This window comes from Ischnura elegans, chromosome 6, assembly GCF_921293095.1.
Source record: "Ischnura elegans chromosome 6, ioIscEleg1.1, whole genome shotgun sequence".
Classification (NCBI taxonomy): Eukaryota; Metazoa; Arthropoda; class Insecta; order Odonata; family Coenagrionidae; genus Ischnura; species Ischnura elegans.
Genome location: NC_060251.1, coordinates 59,576,298 through 59,589,208, shown reverse-complemented (window position 1 = coordinate 59,589,208; position 12,911 = coordinate 59,576,298). Strand labels below are relative to the sequence as shown.

General features: G+C 36.6%; 1 protein-coding gene across 1 annotated transcript in view; it reads right to left on the bottom strand.

The window, feature by feature from the left end:
• LOC124160796 (opsin, ultraviolet-sensitive-like) overlaps positions 1 to 12,911 on the bottom strand; it is a 45,643-nt gene that overhangs the window by 2,667 nt on the left and 30,065 nt on the right. Inside the window, exon 2 of the mRNA XM_046536835.1 lies at positions 1,470 to 1,600. Coding sequence (XP_046392791.1) covers positions 1,470 to 1,600 — 131 coding nt within the window. The remainder of the gene's footprint in view (positions 1 to 1,469; positions 1,601 to 12,911) is intronic.

The following is a 12,911-nucleotide window of genomic DNA, read 5'->3' as shown; positions in this document are numbered from 1 at the left end:
ACTCAGATTACTTGAAAAAAAATTTTCAATTATGAATTGTACGTTTTCATTAGTTGATTTATTTGCAACATCCTCAGTGTGAACATATTATGTAAAAAATAAGTAAAACTAAGTTGTTAGAAAATAAAAGAGATACTGATGCTTTTTTGAAAGGGTTTTGTAGATTTCAGGAGCAGTCTCAAGGAGCAAATTCATCTAATAGATAATAGAACCCCAATGCATAGTTAAATTTCATGAGCTGTGAAATTCTCACTTTTCATACTGTTTTTCTTACACGATGCTATTTTTTTGGATTAAATTTTATCTAGTTTTTAAGAGCAGTAATAGTGTCAAAATCCGTCTCCGGGCATGCTGTTTCCTAAAATTTCCCGGCGGAGGACCCCTTAAGGAGGGCCCCATCATGAAACCCAGCCGAGGGCCCCCAATCACACCAGACAGCCCCTGATTTACGAGTTTAAAGATTCTCGTTCATACTGATAGCTAGGTTTTAATCATTATATTGTAACAACTCAAACTTATGTGTGAATCTCATAAATTGATCAATTGAATAATTTACCACTTTGCCCACTTTTTATGGAATTAAGCAACGTGGTCATTTGCTGTGATGTTCGACCTTGGTTATCCAAAAATATTTTATCTCATGATATTTTGAAACAATATATTTTACTGTTATAGGTAATTTCACTCCAATAATATGACAAACCAATTGTATTTTCTCTGATTTTGGACTCGTGATGAGTGGATGGTTATTGAAAATGTGGGTGACTGAAAACAGAGAATGCTCATTATTTCTGTTTCACTTATTAAGGATGTAAATATTTCACTTTATATCTGTGGAGAGGGGTTGAATGTTTTGCAAACAAACTTGTGATTCCATTTTAGTTAATTTTTCAGTCCACCCTCCACCATCCATAGTAATGAATGTACAATGAGACTCAGATGATCTAAAGGAGTTAGCCAAAAGCATTCAAAATCTTGTAGCAATGTCTATGGACATTCTCTTTGCATAAAAATGTCCATAAACATTCTCTTGGCACTCTCTTTGGTGAATATTTCCCATAATGCAACTGCAACTTTATAAAAATTTCGAAGACATATTTTACTGTCGCTACTGAACTATTTTAGGCTATAAACAGAGGATGAATTAGCTTAACTAATCTCCAACACAGTTATTCAGAAGGTGAAGAATCAATACTGTTCATTCATTTTTATTTTCACCCATGAAATATTTTTCATCATGTCAAAGGAAGAAAAATGAGCATGCATAATCTATCAGATAGACAAGTGATGATTATTTGTATTGTGGAGAAAATATTTAGTATGTTCCTGTATTAAAAAATAATTGAGTATGCTTAAGTAGTCATTCACTGTATTGCTGTTGCAATGAAGGAAGTTAAATTTTAATCTATTATCATCAAGTAATGAGTATGCATTCTTAAAGTCATAAATGATAATTCTGTGAAATTTACCTATATTGCCCAGCGCTGGTCCCAGATAGATGCAGTTGTAAATAAATGCAGGCATCTTCAGCATCATAAGGGAGTCACTGATGGCCAAATTCATCACCAATATATTTGCTGGGGTTCTTAGTGACTTGCATCTGAAAGAAACTGACAAATAATTAGTTGCTTTATTTGTTGGATGTAGGTATATATGTGCTATTAATAATTATTTGCAAATGTTTATTTTATGCAGATACAAAGTGGATGTAGCTATATATGCACTATTTATAATTATTTGCAAATGTTTATTTTATGCAGATATATTTCCTTTATGCTTGAAAGAGTTCATAGAAGTTAAAGCAATTATTCATGCATGATAGCTTCACCTAAAAAACGAATCATTTTCTGCAAATGCACTTTTCTGTATTTTCATCTATGTACGTGTTTTATTTTGAGTTTTAACATTGCTTTTTTGCAATGTGATATTTATTTTCTTGCTTAATGCTTGGCTATTTAATTTTATAGATTTCCTATGATTGAACTGTGAGGCACAACTACAATGAAAGGAATTAGTAATTTCATCCCTTTGATGCCAGTAGAGGGCTTCTTTAGGTGAGAAATTTCATTTTTCCTTCTCCTTATCCCATCATTAATCATTAACTTAAATGAGTTAGTTTAATTGCTCAATATTTTTTAATGAAAATAAGACCATAATAATTGCATACATTTTATTCTCCTCAAATTTTAAGATTTATTCAAAGGGGTCCACCATAAGAAATCTTACCCATTATATGAAAGTATATGCACTGCCAAAATCCATTGGTTTTTAGTCAGCTTCAATAATAATTGGGTTAGTAATCTTAGTGGCTGCTGAAGTTCATTCTTTAATAGCCTGCTTTTGTCGATGGTGTGATAATATGCTGCAGCGGTTTATGTAATAAAACAGTTTTTAAGATGCCACCTTATTTACTTCATTACATTCCCAAACACACTCCAGTTTCTATGTTTATTTCATGTTGTTTTCAAGTAGGTTGCTCTCACTCACAGACTTTCAAGGAGCTTTCTTGGCTATGAAATTTTCTCTGTGTATAAATGAATCTCGTTTTATTCTATCAACTTAAACATTGGTTAGGTAGGTATTTACTTTGTATGTGTTTGAGTTCAGATTGAATTATGCTCATTCACAACTCTTAAGAAGTAGTGCTTTCTCATTTTATTCTTTAAAGTCCTTATATATTGTATTTATTTTTAGAATAATTAGACTATTATCTGCAATCAGCATGTAATACAATTGTTGAAAATAGCCGGGATATGTTGTTTTTAAGGGAGCAGGTCAAGAGTGGAGTGGTGGAACAGTATGATGAGGTTGGGGAAATGGTATTCTTGGGAATTCTTGAAATTATGCATGAATTATTCGTGAATTTTTGCTCCTAACTAGAATTTCAAAATCTTTTATTTCAAATTCATTTCACATAAAATTTTGCCAGTTCAACACCCATTTTCTGCCCTTAACTGTGTTTTTTTGTAATTCTAAGTGCAGTTGCTTAGTAAAATTTTTACAGCTGCATCGAAAAATGGAGTGTAAGACGAGACAACAGAATTGAAATGTCTAGCACTCTTGACTCAAGTAAGATTAGAATGCCAGGTGACGTCAGCATCTACTTATGAGGTCGAAGCAGCTTCTTGGCTTGCATTGAATAAATTTAAATTTTGAATATGTACAATGTTTTTTTAACTAACCTAGTCCTTGTAAATACATAAATATAATATTATTTAAAAGTATTGAATTATTTTTGAGTGTCTTAAAATTCTTATCTATTGCAGTAATCATGTAAGATGTTCCTGGAATTTTGTAGAATTTCCCTGGAAAACCTGAAATTATGCATGAATTTTTTTGCTTTGATTGGCTGGACACCCTGAACTGTCCTCCTGATGTTCTTAATGCTGTGTATGTTTTCCTCTTCGATGTTGCCATAAATTTTTGAACTTGTCCATCTACTCCAGTATGGGACCTCCTACTTTTATCTTGAGCCTCCCATTCCCTACTCGAGATGCTTTACAAAACTGCCTAACTTTGGTCTTCTCTTGATTGACCTTTATGCCGTAATCCTCAAATTGCTTGTCTATTCCATCAACCAGTGCCTGTAACCCTTTGGCCAACTGAATAATTAATCCCTTCAATCATACCCTTTAAGGCTCTCTTGATTTCTTTGCCTACGATCTCCAGTCTGATATTATTCCCCTCCACCTCTGTTTCATCCTCTATACTTAGTCGCTCTGGTCTGCTATACATGCTGTGGAACACATCAATGATGACCATAATGAATTAAATTCAGTTACATTTATACTGCCCATAAAAAGGTTTTTATTACATCATCATGCAGTCTATAATTGAAATGGCATTGATTTCTCATGATGATCTTATTTTAGCTCATCCATTAAATCCTATAGAGTTCTATTATAGTTCTGAGAAGAGCTTAGTAGAGTTCACTAAACTCCATTAAGCTCTTCTCAGTTTTTGTGACACATATATGGGCAGTACTTGTTGTCAATCTCGATGAATACTTCTCTAATATCTCAAAGATTTTCAAAACTTGGAAAAGAAACCTCAGATGTGGGCTTACCTTCTACTCAACTATATTTTAAATTGCTACTGTTATCAATTGAAAGGAGTGGAAGGGGAATATTGTTGAGTGAATCTATGCCAATATCATTGAATTAGGCATGAGAATTCTACAGATCATCTCTAAGTTTCCTATATAGCTAGTTCCACAATGCCCTTCGTCATCTCCCTTCCTATTCTCTCCATTATTTGCTCCTTTACATGTTGATTTTTCTTTGGGATTATTCCATCCTTTTTTATGGATGCTAAAAATATTAAATGTGTGTCTTAGGAAAAATGCAGATTTTAACTTGGAAGCTAGGAAAAGCTATAAAGCTAGTAAAATAACTGAATAAAGTCAGTTTAAAATAATGGCCCGACGCTTAGGCCCAGCGCACACGGAGCGACTATTTTGAGACCACAGTTGGGAATCAGTTGCTTCTGCAACCAGTTTGCAACTGAAATAAAACTTCTGTCCGCACACGGGTGTAATGACAAAGGGCTGGTTGTGAATCAGTTTCGTCCATTGTGCAATCAGTGAAGTGTTTACGTAGTGCGGTACGTGTTGTTTTTTAGCCCTTGCCTTGGCCGTCAGCGCTTACTAACACTGAGTCAGGAGAAGAAGACGCTGTGAACTATTATCAATACCAAAGACGTTAGATAGTTTGTACTTGCTCAGGACTTCATGCTTCTCTACTGCCCCAACAAGCTTCATGTTGAGTTCTTGATCATTCATTTTGAGATCGGAACTATACGGCCGTCAAAATACCACCAAAACACCACGTGGTCTCGTGCAACTGAAGTCTGCAACGCAACTGCAACCGCGGGCCCACGGTTGCATGTGACTGGTTTCGGACTGTTTTGAGATAGTCAAAAACCAGTCGCGTCGTGTGCGCCTCCCCACTCAAATACATTGTCGAGATCACAAAACAGTTGCGCGCGCAACTGGTTTGCAACGGTAGTTGTAAAACAGTCACACCGTGTGCGCTGGGCCTTATTCTCAAAAGTGAGTTATAAATGAAATGGAAATAATGTATTCACTTGAATTAAATAGATCTTTAATGCCTCTGAAGGGAGCAGCCAATCAGCGGTAGGTCACTTAGGATCGGCATGATTTTCAATGTTGGCCGAATGCATGGTAGCCAATACTCGATCTTTCCTTTCGTTTATCCGAGGATATAAGAAGTTAGTTTTCAATTCTAACCGGAAGAGGCACTTTACAACATTTTCATCCTGGAAGATATGCTTCTTTCAACTCATATATGAAATGTTCGGTGGTAGGTTGCCGGGAGTCTTCAAGGTATGTTGTGAAGTATATTTTTCTACTGACCAAAAAGAGAATCCTTGCCTTTCTGCGAAGAGCAAAGGCTTGCTTTTAACAATTTGGGTGTTCAACTTCGTACAATATTGGGTAATACATGTGTATTCTGAAATCCACTTGCGCTTCTTAAAATATTTTTCGAGTAAAAAAGATGAAAATTTGCTACGAGATCCAAAAATGTCTAGGTGATGTTAATGGCTCTTTTCCAAACTTATCTCGTGAATTATGAAAAAATTTCGCATTTATTCAATCACATATTAAATATTTTGTATCATTGCTTGGATAGGTTTTTCATCCAATCATAATCCAGGATAACCCTTGATCCGTTCATGTGTGAGTGTCATGTGTTTTAGCCAATATACTACGGGAAGTTTACTTCTGAGCAGATATTGGTAGTATGCTAAGAAATCGTTCGACAGTAAATGCTTATTAATTAAGGAATAGGGTGAGCTCATACGACTGATATCAACACAATGAGTTATTAAAAATTATTTAATAGCAATAATAATAATGTAGAATAGAGATGTCTGGCATTTTTTCATTCAAGATGCCTTTGGAAACTCTTATTTAGGATCCCACGAAGCAACAGTTGGGTGAAGATTTATTGATTGAACTTCATCAGTTCAATATCTTTGATTCAATACCTCCTAGTTGGATTACAATGGTCACCTATCGCTAACTACAGCATAATTATTTACGTATATGAGAAATATGTAGAAGAAAAATAATACTTTGAACTACCCTGTAAATCAAAAGTGCTGTGAAAACATTGCAGAAACATTGCGCTGCAGCCAACATGTAGTTGCTGCAACGTAATAACAACGTTGCAAAACCAGCGAAAAGTCCTCTCTACCACGTTTTTGCGACGTAATGACAACGTAACTGCAACCTCTGGTGAAACATATTTGCAACACTTATGCAACTCTTGCAAAATTTATGCAATCCTTTAAAATAATACTCACAATATACCTTTAAAGAAAAAAATATTTATGTAGGACAAAACAGATTTTTCTCTCTTATTCTCATTTCTTTGGTGCCTTGAATTGGCATGTCTCAGCCAATCTATTACTTTCTCCTTAACATCTTTGTGGCTGTATGATTCCAATGTCGGTTTTAAATGAAAAGCATCTGAGATGAAGGCTTTCCATTTCAGTTACAGGATGGTGATAATTATTATTCCCCAAATAAGTACCCATTTAGTGACGCAGGTACGGGTTAGCGTGGTGCCAAACTGCCTTTTTCTCATGCCGATCTTTGAATTCCCTAAGTATGAGAAAATCCTCCCAATATCGTCGGTAAAGATGTAGTACATCATGCCAAACTCTCCATTGGTGAGGTTGTTTCCTCCTCTAATTCTTACTAACTCTGTCTTAAGGCCGAAAAAAAATTTCTTGTGTCAATTTGCTTCATAAGATTAAAATACGCTTTAAAAAACCCCATATTTGTATATATGTTTGGGGAAAACTGTGTCCAAATAACACTCCGCTAAACGACCAGCAACATATCACAACCTTTCTGCAACCTAGTGAATATTCCACTCTCACATACAATCAGTGTCTCATGAATAGGATTCAAATATGCATATCCTCTGGCTGAAATATTATGTTATAAAAATTTTCAGACCAATCGAGTGTATCAGCGACGTAATTAGGACGTTGCTGAAATGTTGTCAAACGCCTAGCTGCATCCTGCAACTCCTGCAACCTCGCGCTACCCTTTTGCAACGTTTCCGCAACACATTGTGTTTACTGGGTAATGTCCACATTTTGCGACCTGCCCTGATGATGCAGCGGTGAAGTAAGACATGTTGACTCGGCTATGAATTTTATATTTAGTGAATGTATTCCTTGATCTCTAAGTTTAATTGGTACGTTTTTTTATTTATCCTGAGGGTTGGTTGTTTAAAGAGTTAATTAGTTCCTCGCCAGCGAATTGACAATTATGTTGTCATCCTCAGGGCTTGGATGCTAATTATGAAAAAAATGATCATTAAAAGTATTATATTTTTGTATAGATAATGTCAAACACTAAAGGGTAGATTTGTTCTCCGAGCTTCATAGTCAAGTTCCAAGTACTGAAGATGATAATATAATTGTTGAAAAATTAGCGAGGAACTAATTTTCACTTTTATTGACCAACCCTCTAGGGAAATTTAAAAAAATAAATACTAACTTTACGTGGAAAACATTGCGAAGTAATACTTTTTCTATTATTACAAAGGAATTTCATATTACATCCCCCCCGCCATTATTTTAATTGAGAAATGTATTTTAAACGTATATTGTTCACGCTATATCGCTTCGCGGGAATTTCACTTTATGGATTGTTCGATTTGTTTTCACATTACCGGTAAATTTGTTTTGTATCATGATGTGTTCTATCTCAAAGCTTTTATATTTATGCGGCATAATTAAGTGTGAGAAAATTTTCAGTTTGCATCTCTCTCTCCTTGCATTTAATTTGATCGATGCCGTAATTTCTGGATCAAAAGCGGGCGGCTGCCGTACCCTGCCCCCCGGAGGCTTTGCGTAACTCTCATACATTCTCTCCTGGGTTTTCCATCCTCTTGAAATGATCGCACTTGTAACAAATGGAGAATCCCCAGCGACCCTGTAGGGTAATTGATGTTCTACCCCGCTTCCCTGTCCTCATGCGGCAGCGGTAGGGGTCGTTCGTGACCCCAACGAGGCCCTGGAGATTTCCCGCGATCGGTGCGTCTTCGGGGAATTCCTTTTTCCGGTGGGGGCACTTCGGGGAAGTGGAGTCCGAAGGGCGACCACTGGGTTTGTTGGAAGTCGGTCAACCCATCTCTGACCTTGAAATCGCCCCACTGCCCCTAAATTATTATTCTGCATTTGCCTAAATACTCGCTAGTAGCCTGCCCATAGCCAGAAAATATTCAGGGGTAGGACGGTTTACCTGGATGGGGATGCATTTCGAGGGCTTCTTTAGGATTAGGATCTCCCAACCATTTCGGAAGGGTGGAGGCAGCAATTATGTATACATATATTTGACCCCTCCCCCGCTCGGTGTGGCCTTGGTTGGTAGGGAATGGTATGTGTACGGGATAAAGTCCTCGCTTGACAATCCGAAGGTCGAGGGTTCGAGTCTTGCTTGGGTAGGTTGCATAGGTGCTTGTGATCACCCATTGTTATTGAATCGAAATACATGCGTAGATTTTAAAGACCTTATGTTGCTGCTTCAGAGGCAACAGGAATGAAAGATATAGGTAATCAGTTTTAATTCACTTATCGTAGACTCTACTTTGTTGAATGAAGATTTCATAATGGAAATAATGTTACATGTTGTAACCGTATCATAGATTATTTAAATCCCAGGAATATACTGCCGAATACATGCCACTATGACAATTATGGGGTGGAATCGTTGTGCAGGTAACCTCTTAGTTGAAACATTGCAGTAAAATATCCACGCGTGTCGATGTGGTATTGCATTGCTTTCTGATACTCTATTTAGATGGAAAAACATTGTACGCATGGCTTATTTTGCTTTTAAATAATTATAACAGCCGTTTCTCTGTTTGTCGATATGTACTTCATACGGTAGTATCCCTTGATTTCCAATAAAATCCTCACATATTTGCCAAAATGTAACCTAGTTAGTATATTTCCACAGTTTCTTTCAATGGCAGATTTTTCAACAAACTTTCTTATGTTATTATTCGACTTTTTTCATCTGACGTAAAATTTTAATGACTTCTCTGGCTTCTATTGGTCCCCAGTCATTTCTATATCTCACCTTTGCTATTCGCATCGTCATTTATACTAAAAAGGCATTAATATTTCGTTTTCCTCGCAAATATCCTCTACCATTGCTCAATTAGCAATTTAGTGTATTATTCGTATAACTTACTACGCACGTATAACTTTCAACACCTCGTTATTCTCTGCTTCAACCTCTTCAGAATTGTGAATTGTGTATGCTCACCCTCCCGGAAAATACGTGGAAACATTCTATTTCTTAACCTACTTGATTTAAACAAATAAGCGTTGGAAATTAAAAGTGAGTTTTATGCGTGGTATTTGAAACTATGGTTCATCAAAATATAGCTTAAGTAACTCATCGAATTATGATGATTTTGCGTAAAAAATTTCTAATGAAGGTAGTTATGATTGGAGGAGTAGATAGAAAGGAATGTAATCGAAAGATCTCTTTCGAGGTTCAATTTCTTACAAGTCAGTCCTTAAGGAATTGGTGCCTGAGATATTTAGCTAAAGATAACAATGAAGATATGTAAGGGTGAACGAAAGGAGAAGAAACCACCGCTGACACTTGCTTAATATCAAAACTGTATCACATGATTATTTTTTCCGTCCCTTCCGACCGATAGCTCCAATGATGACGGAAATATGTTCGTTTCACGCAATCATTTTTTGCGATGGCTCCAGAGATGGAAAAGCCATTCCTTTTTCCATCACTCGGCAAGTCCCGTTCTGATATCCGTTGCTGTTTACCCGTATTTTCCGTCGCTGGTATGTCCTTTCAGCCCATCAGAACGTGCAGCCGCTAACAGCGATTGTAACACCACGCTTGGCTTTTAATTGACCGACAGTTGTAAATACGGAAAGTGACGGAATCAGCGATGGAAAAAGAACGGTGGGGATGACCGTTTGATTCACAAAATGATGGGATGAACGATCACTCTTTTGGTCCCTGAAAACCTATCGCTGGAGCTATAACTCTTAGGGACGGAAAAAATGATCGTGTGACTCAGGTGTCAGCGATGTATGTAAAGGAGTCTTTAATGTTGTGATCGGATTCAATGGGCAATGAAGCATTGTTCACAGTACCTTAACTTGGCGTAACTCTATAGCTGAAATGTGAAAAAGAGCTGTTGGTTCACATCTTAAAATATTTTTAAGGTGAATTTCAAGCTTCATTTTATGAAAATTCACGGCTTAAGACAGTCATTAGTTTAGAAAATCTCAAGTTTCTCTTGGAATTAACCATAAAAAAGAAACATACTTTTGTCTATCGAGAGACCTAAATTATATATCAAGTCCTCCCTGGAGGTGTGTTTGACACTGTTTCGGAATAATTCCAATCGGTTTATTCCGATTGAATTGCTTTGCGATCGGAATTTGTTGTATTAAAAATTTTCATAACGATGACGATGTGAGCCCTCGTAGCTAGTCGTCGGATCGAACATTTTCTAACCCATCAAATGCCGATCGTATTGTAACCAATCGAAACTGTTAGGGAGATTATGCTAGCCCTATTGAGGAAAACATGGTTTGAAGATGTGCGATTTCGTGCCTCGTGGAAAACGGCTTTGAAACCCAGTGAAAATCAAATGGAAAACTTCAGGTGATTCCATACGGCTTCACGAAATCACATTGAGAAACCGATGCTGAAGAGAGAAATTCAGAATGTGCACCTATTTTCCCACAATGCCACGCGTTCGTTTGACTCACAGTGATGAACATTGTGTCATCACTTGGAGAAGTCAGTGTCAGCCCGAGAAACGAAGTCTGAAGAACGAACGAGGAGCGAAGGAAGTAAATACGTGCGTCATTTTCATTATAGTTTCAGGTATGCTGTAATAATTGTATTTATTCGACTGATGGCCAAAAAATCAAATCTTTCCGTACTATATTTTCTGTAAATTGCATTTGACAATCATTTTCATTTTCAAATCAATATTCATGCATTTTCTTGTGGGAATACTTATATAAGCAATAGAAAAAGGCTGGTAAATGCTAGAGTATGTAATTCGTTGTGACAAAAAATGACAAAATAATCATGGAACCACAGGAATCATCGTTAAAAAATATTCAGCTTGCCACCGTAGCACGTTTTGAGTAACTAGCAAATCAATTCTATCATTGATGTCGTGACACGTTCGTTACACTAGAATGAGGCTACGGTTGCCTCAAATAGCTGGAGAAAGTGTTAAATAAAATATAAAGATCGAGTTATCCACATTTTGTATGCCCTCCTTCAATTTTTAAACCTAGTTGGATGTTTTTTATTACAAAAAGTTTTTAAATAACATTGCCGAGATGTATTAGTTTTGTATTTACACAGTCTCGGCTCTGCTTGCTTAACAATTCCTTTCGTGACATTTATTTGTTTCAATTCAGCTATGTGCTCACTGTTTATATCTGCTTTGTTCGGCGTTGTACTTCCACTGAATGTACTTTAACATTATTTTCTTTGTTCTTAGCATCGTAATAAGCCTAAAATGATACTGTGGCTTTAAATTAGGCTATTATATTTATCCATCAAAAATTGATTGCGGTATGTTGTGAGTGAATTGAATAAGTCGATGTAAAAATGCTCATATATCGATACTTATAAAATCGGTGAAAAAGAAACTGGAAATGTTATTGCACGGCCTCCTGAATCACATTGAGAATTTGATATTGAATTAGGAGATACAGATTCCCAGCCTCTATGAATGTCAACGTCTTTACCGTGAAAATTTACCTAGTTCCTAGAGCTTTTGATGACCAAAGCTGGTGTTGGACGGATCGTGTTTTGTGACGGAAAGCGTTCAAAATAGCCAAATAACTATAGATTTTCGTTAAACAACCCCTTCCCTTACATCCGAACGAGTGAACTCAGCGCTGTGATCACCGCTTCTATCTACTTTTCTCGGTGCTGTGAGCCTACTTTACGTATTTTTACTTTGTGAATGTTACATTCCTTGTTCACTATTTTTGTTGCTATCGCAAATAGCTTAAAATTATTTAGTATTTATAATTCGGCGTATTGTGCAAGTAAGATGTTTAACCTCCTACCATTTCGTATCACATCAATAAAGTCCTTCACGTTGTTTTTACGTGAATTAAAAATATGATTATTCTCTATAGACAATATTGAAGTGTACTTCTAAATACTATCTTTGCACATTATTTTTTACATTGTATGTTATTAGTCTGATTTCTGTACAGTGTATGAAATATTTCTATGTATCATGGTTATTAATGTATTTGTTTTCATTTATTTTTATGTTTCAATTTTTCATAATTTTTCTCAAAGGAACAGACGCTAAAGAAAAGCGTACTTTGACTCATTACTTACGGTATATTCTTTTGTTTTTGGCCGCACCAGCCAGCTGTATGTTTAATTTAAGAGATGGCAACCCCAACACTGGTTCTTACCACAGGGGTGCCTATATTCCACCTTTGTAAAACTCATGCTTGAGTTTTTGCGCGGCTTCACACAATTTCATTGAGAGCGCGATGCTGAATCAGGAGATCATATTCCTGGTGAAATTGCATCTGGTTTCTGTGACTACGACAAGTTCTTTGAGCTGGTCAAAATTGGTGCTGTCCTTTTGTGAAGTCAGCGTTTAGGTATGTCGTTCTATTTTTTTTGGCATTCCCTTGTTTCTTTCTGCCATCTAAGATCGTCTCGCCGATCGATCAAACAGTGAAGCTTCATGGAGGAAAAAAATCAGTCCTCATATTTCACGGGTGATGTGATCCCTTGGGGTTCACTAGCGTGAGAAGCCAGGCCCGACGTTGCTGCTCTGTGGGAAATGAAAGCTCTAGCCCCGAAGATCTTCCCCGGGGGAGAT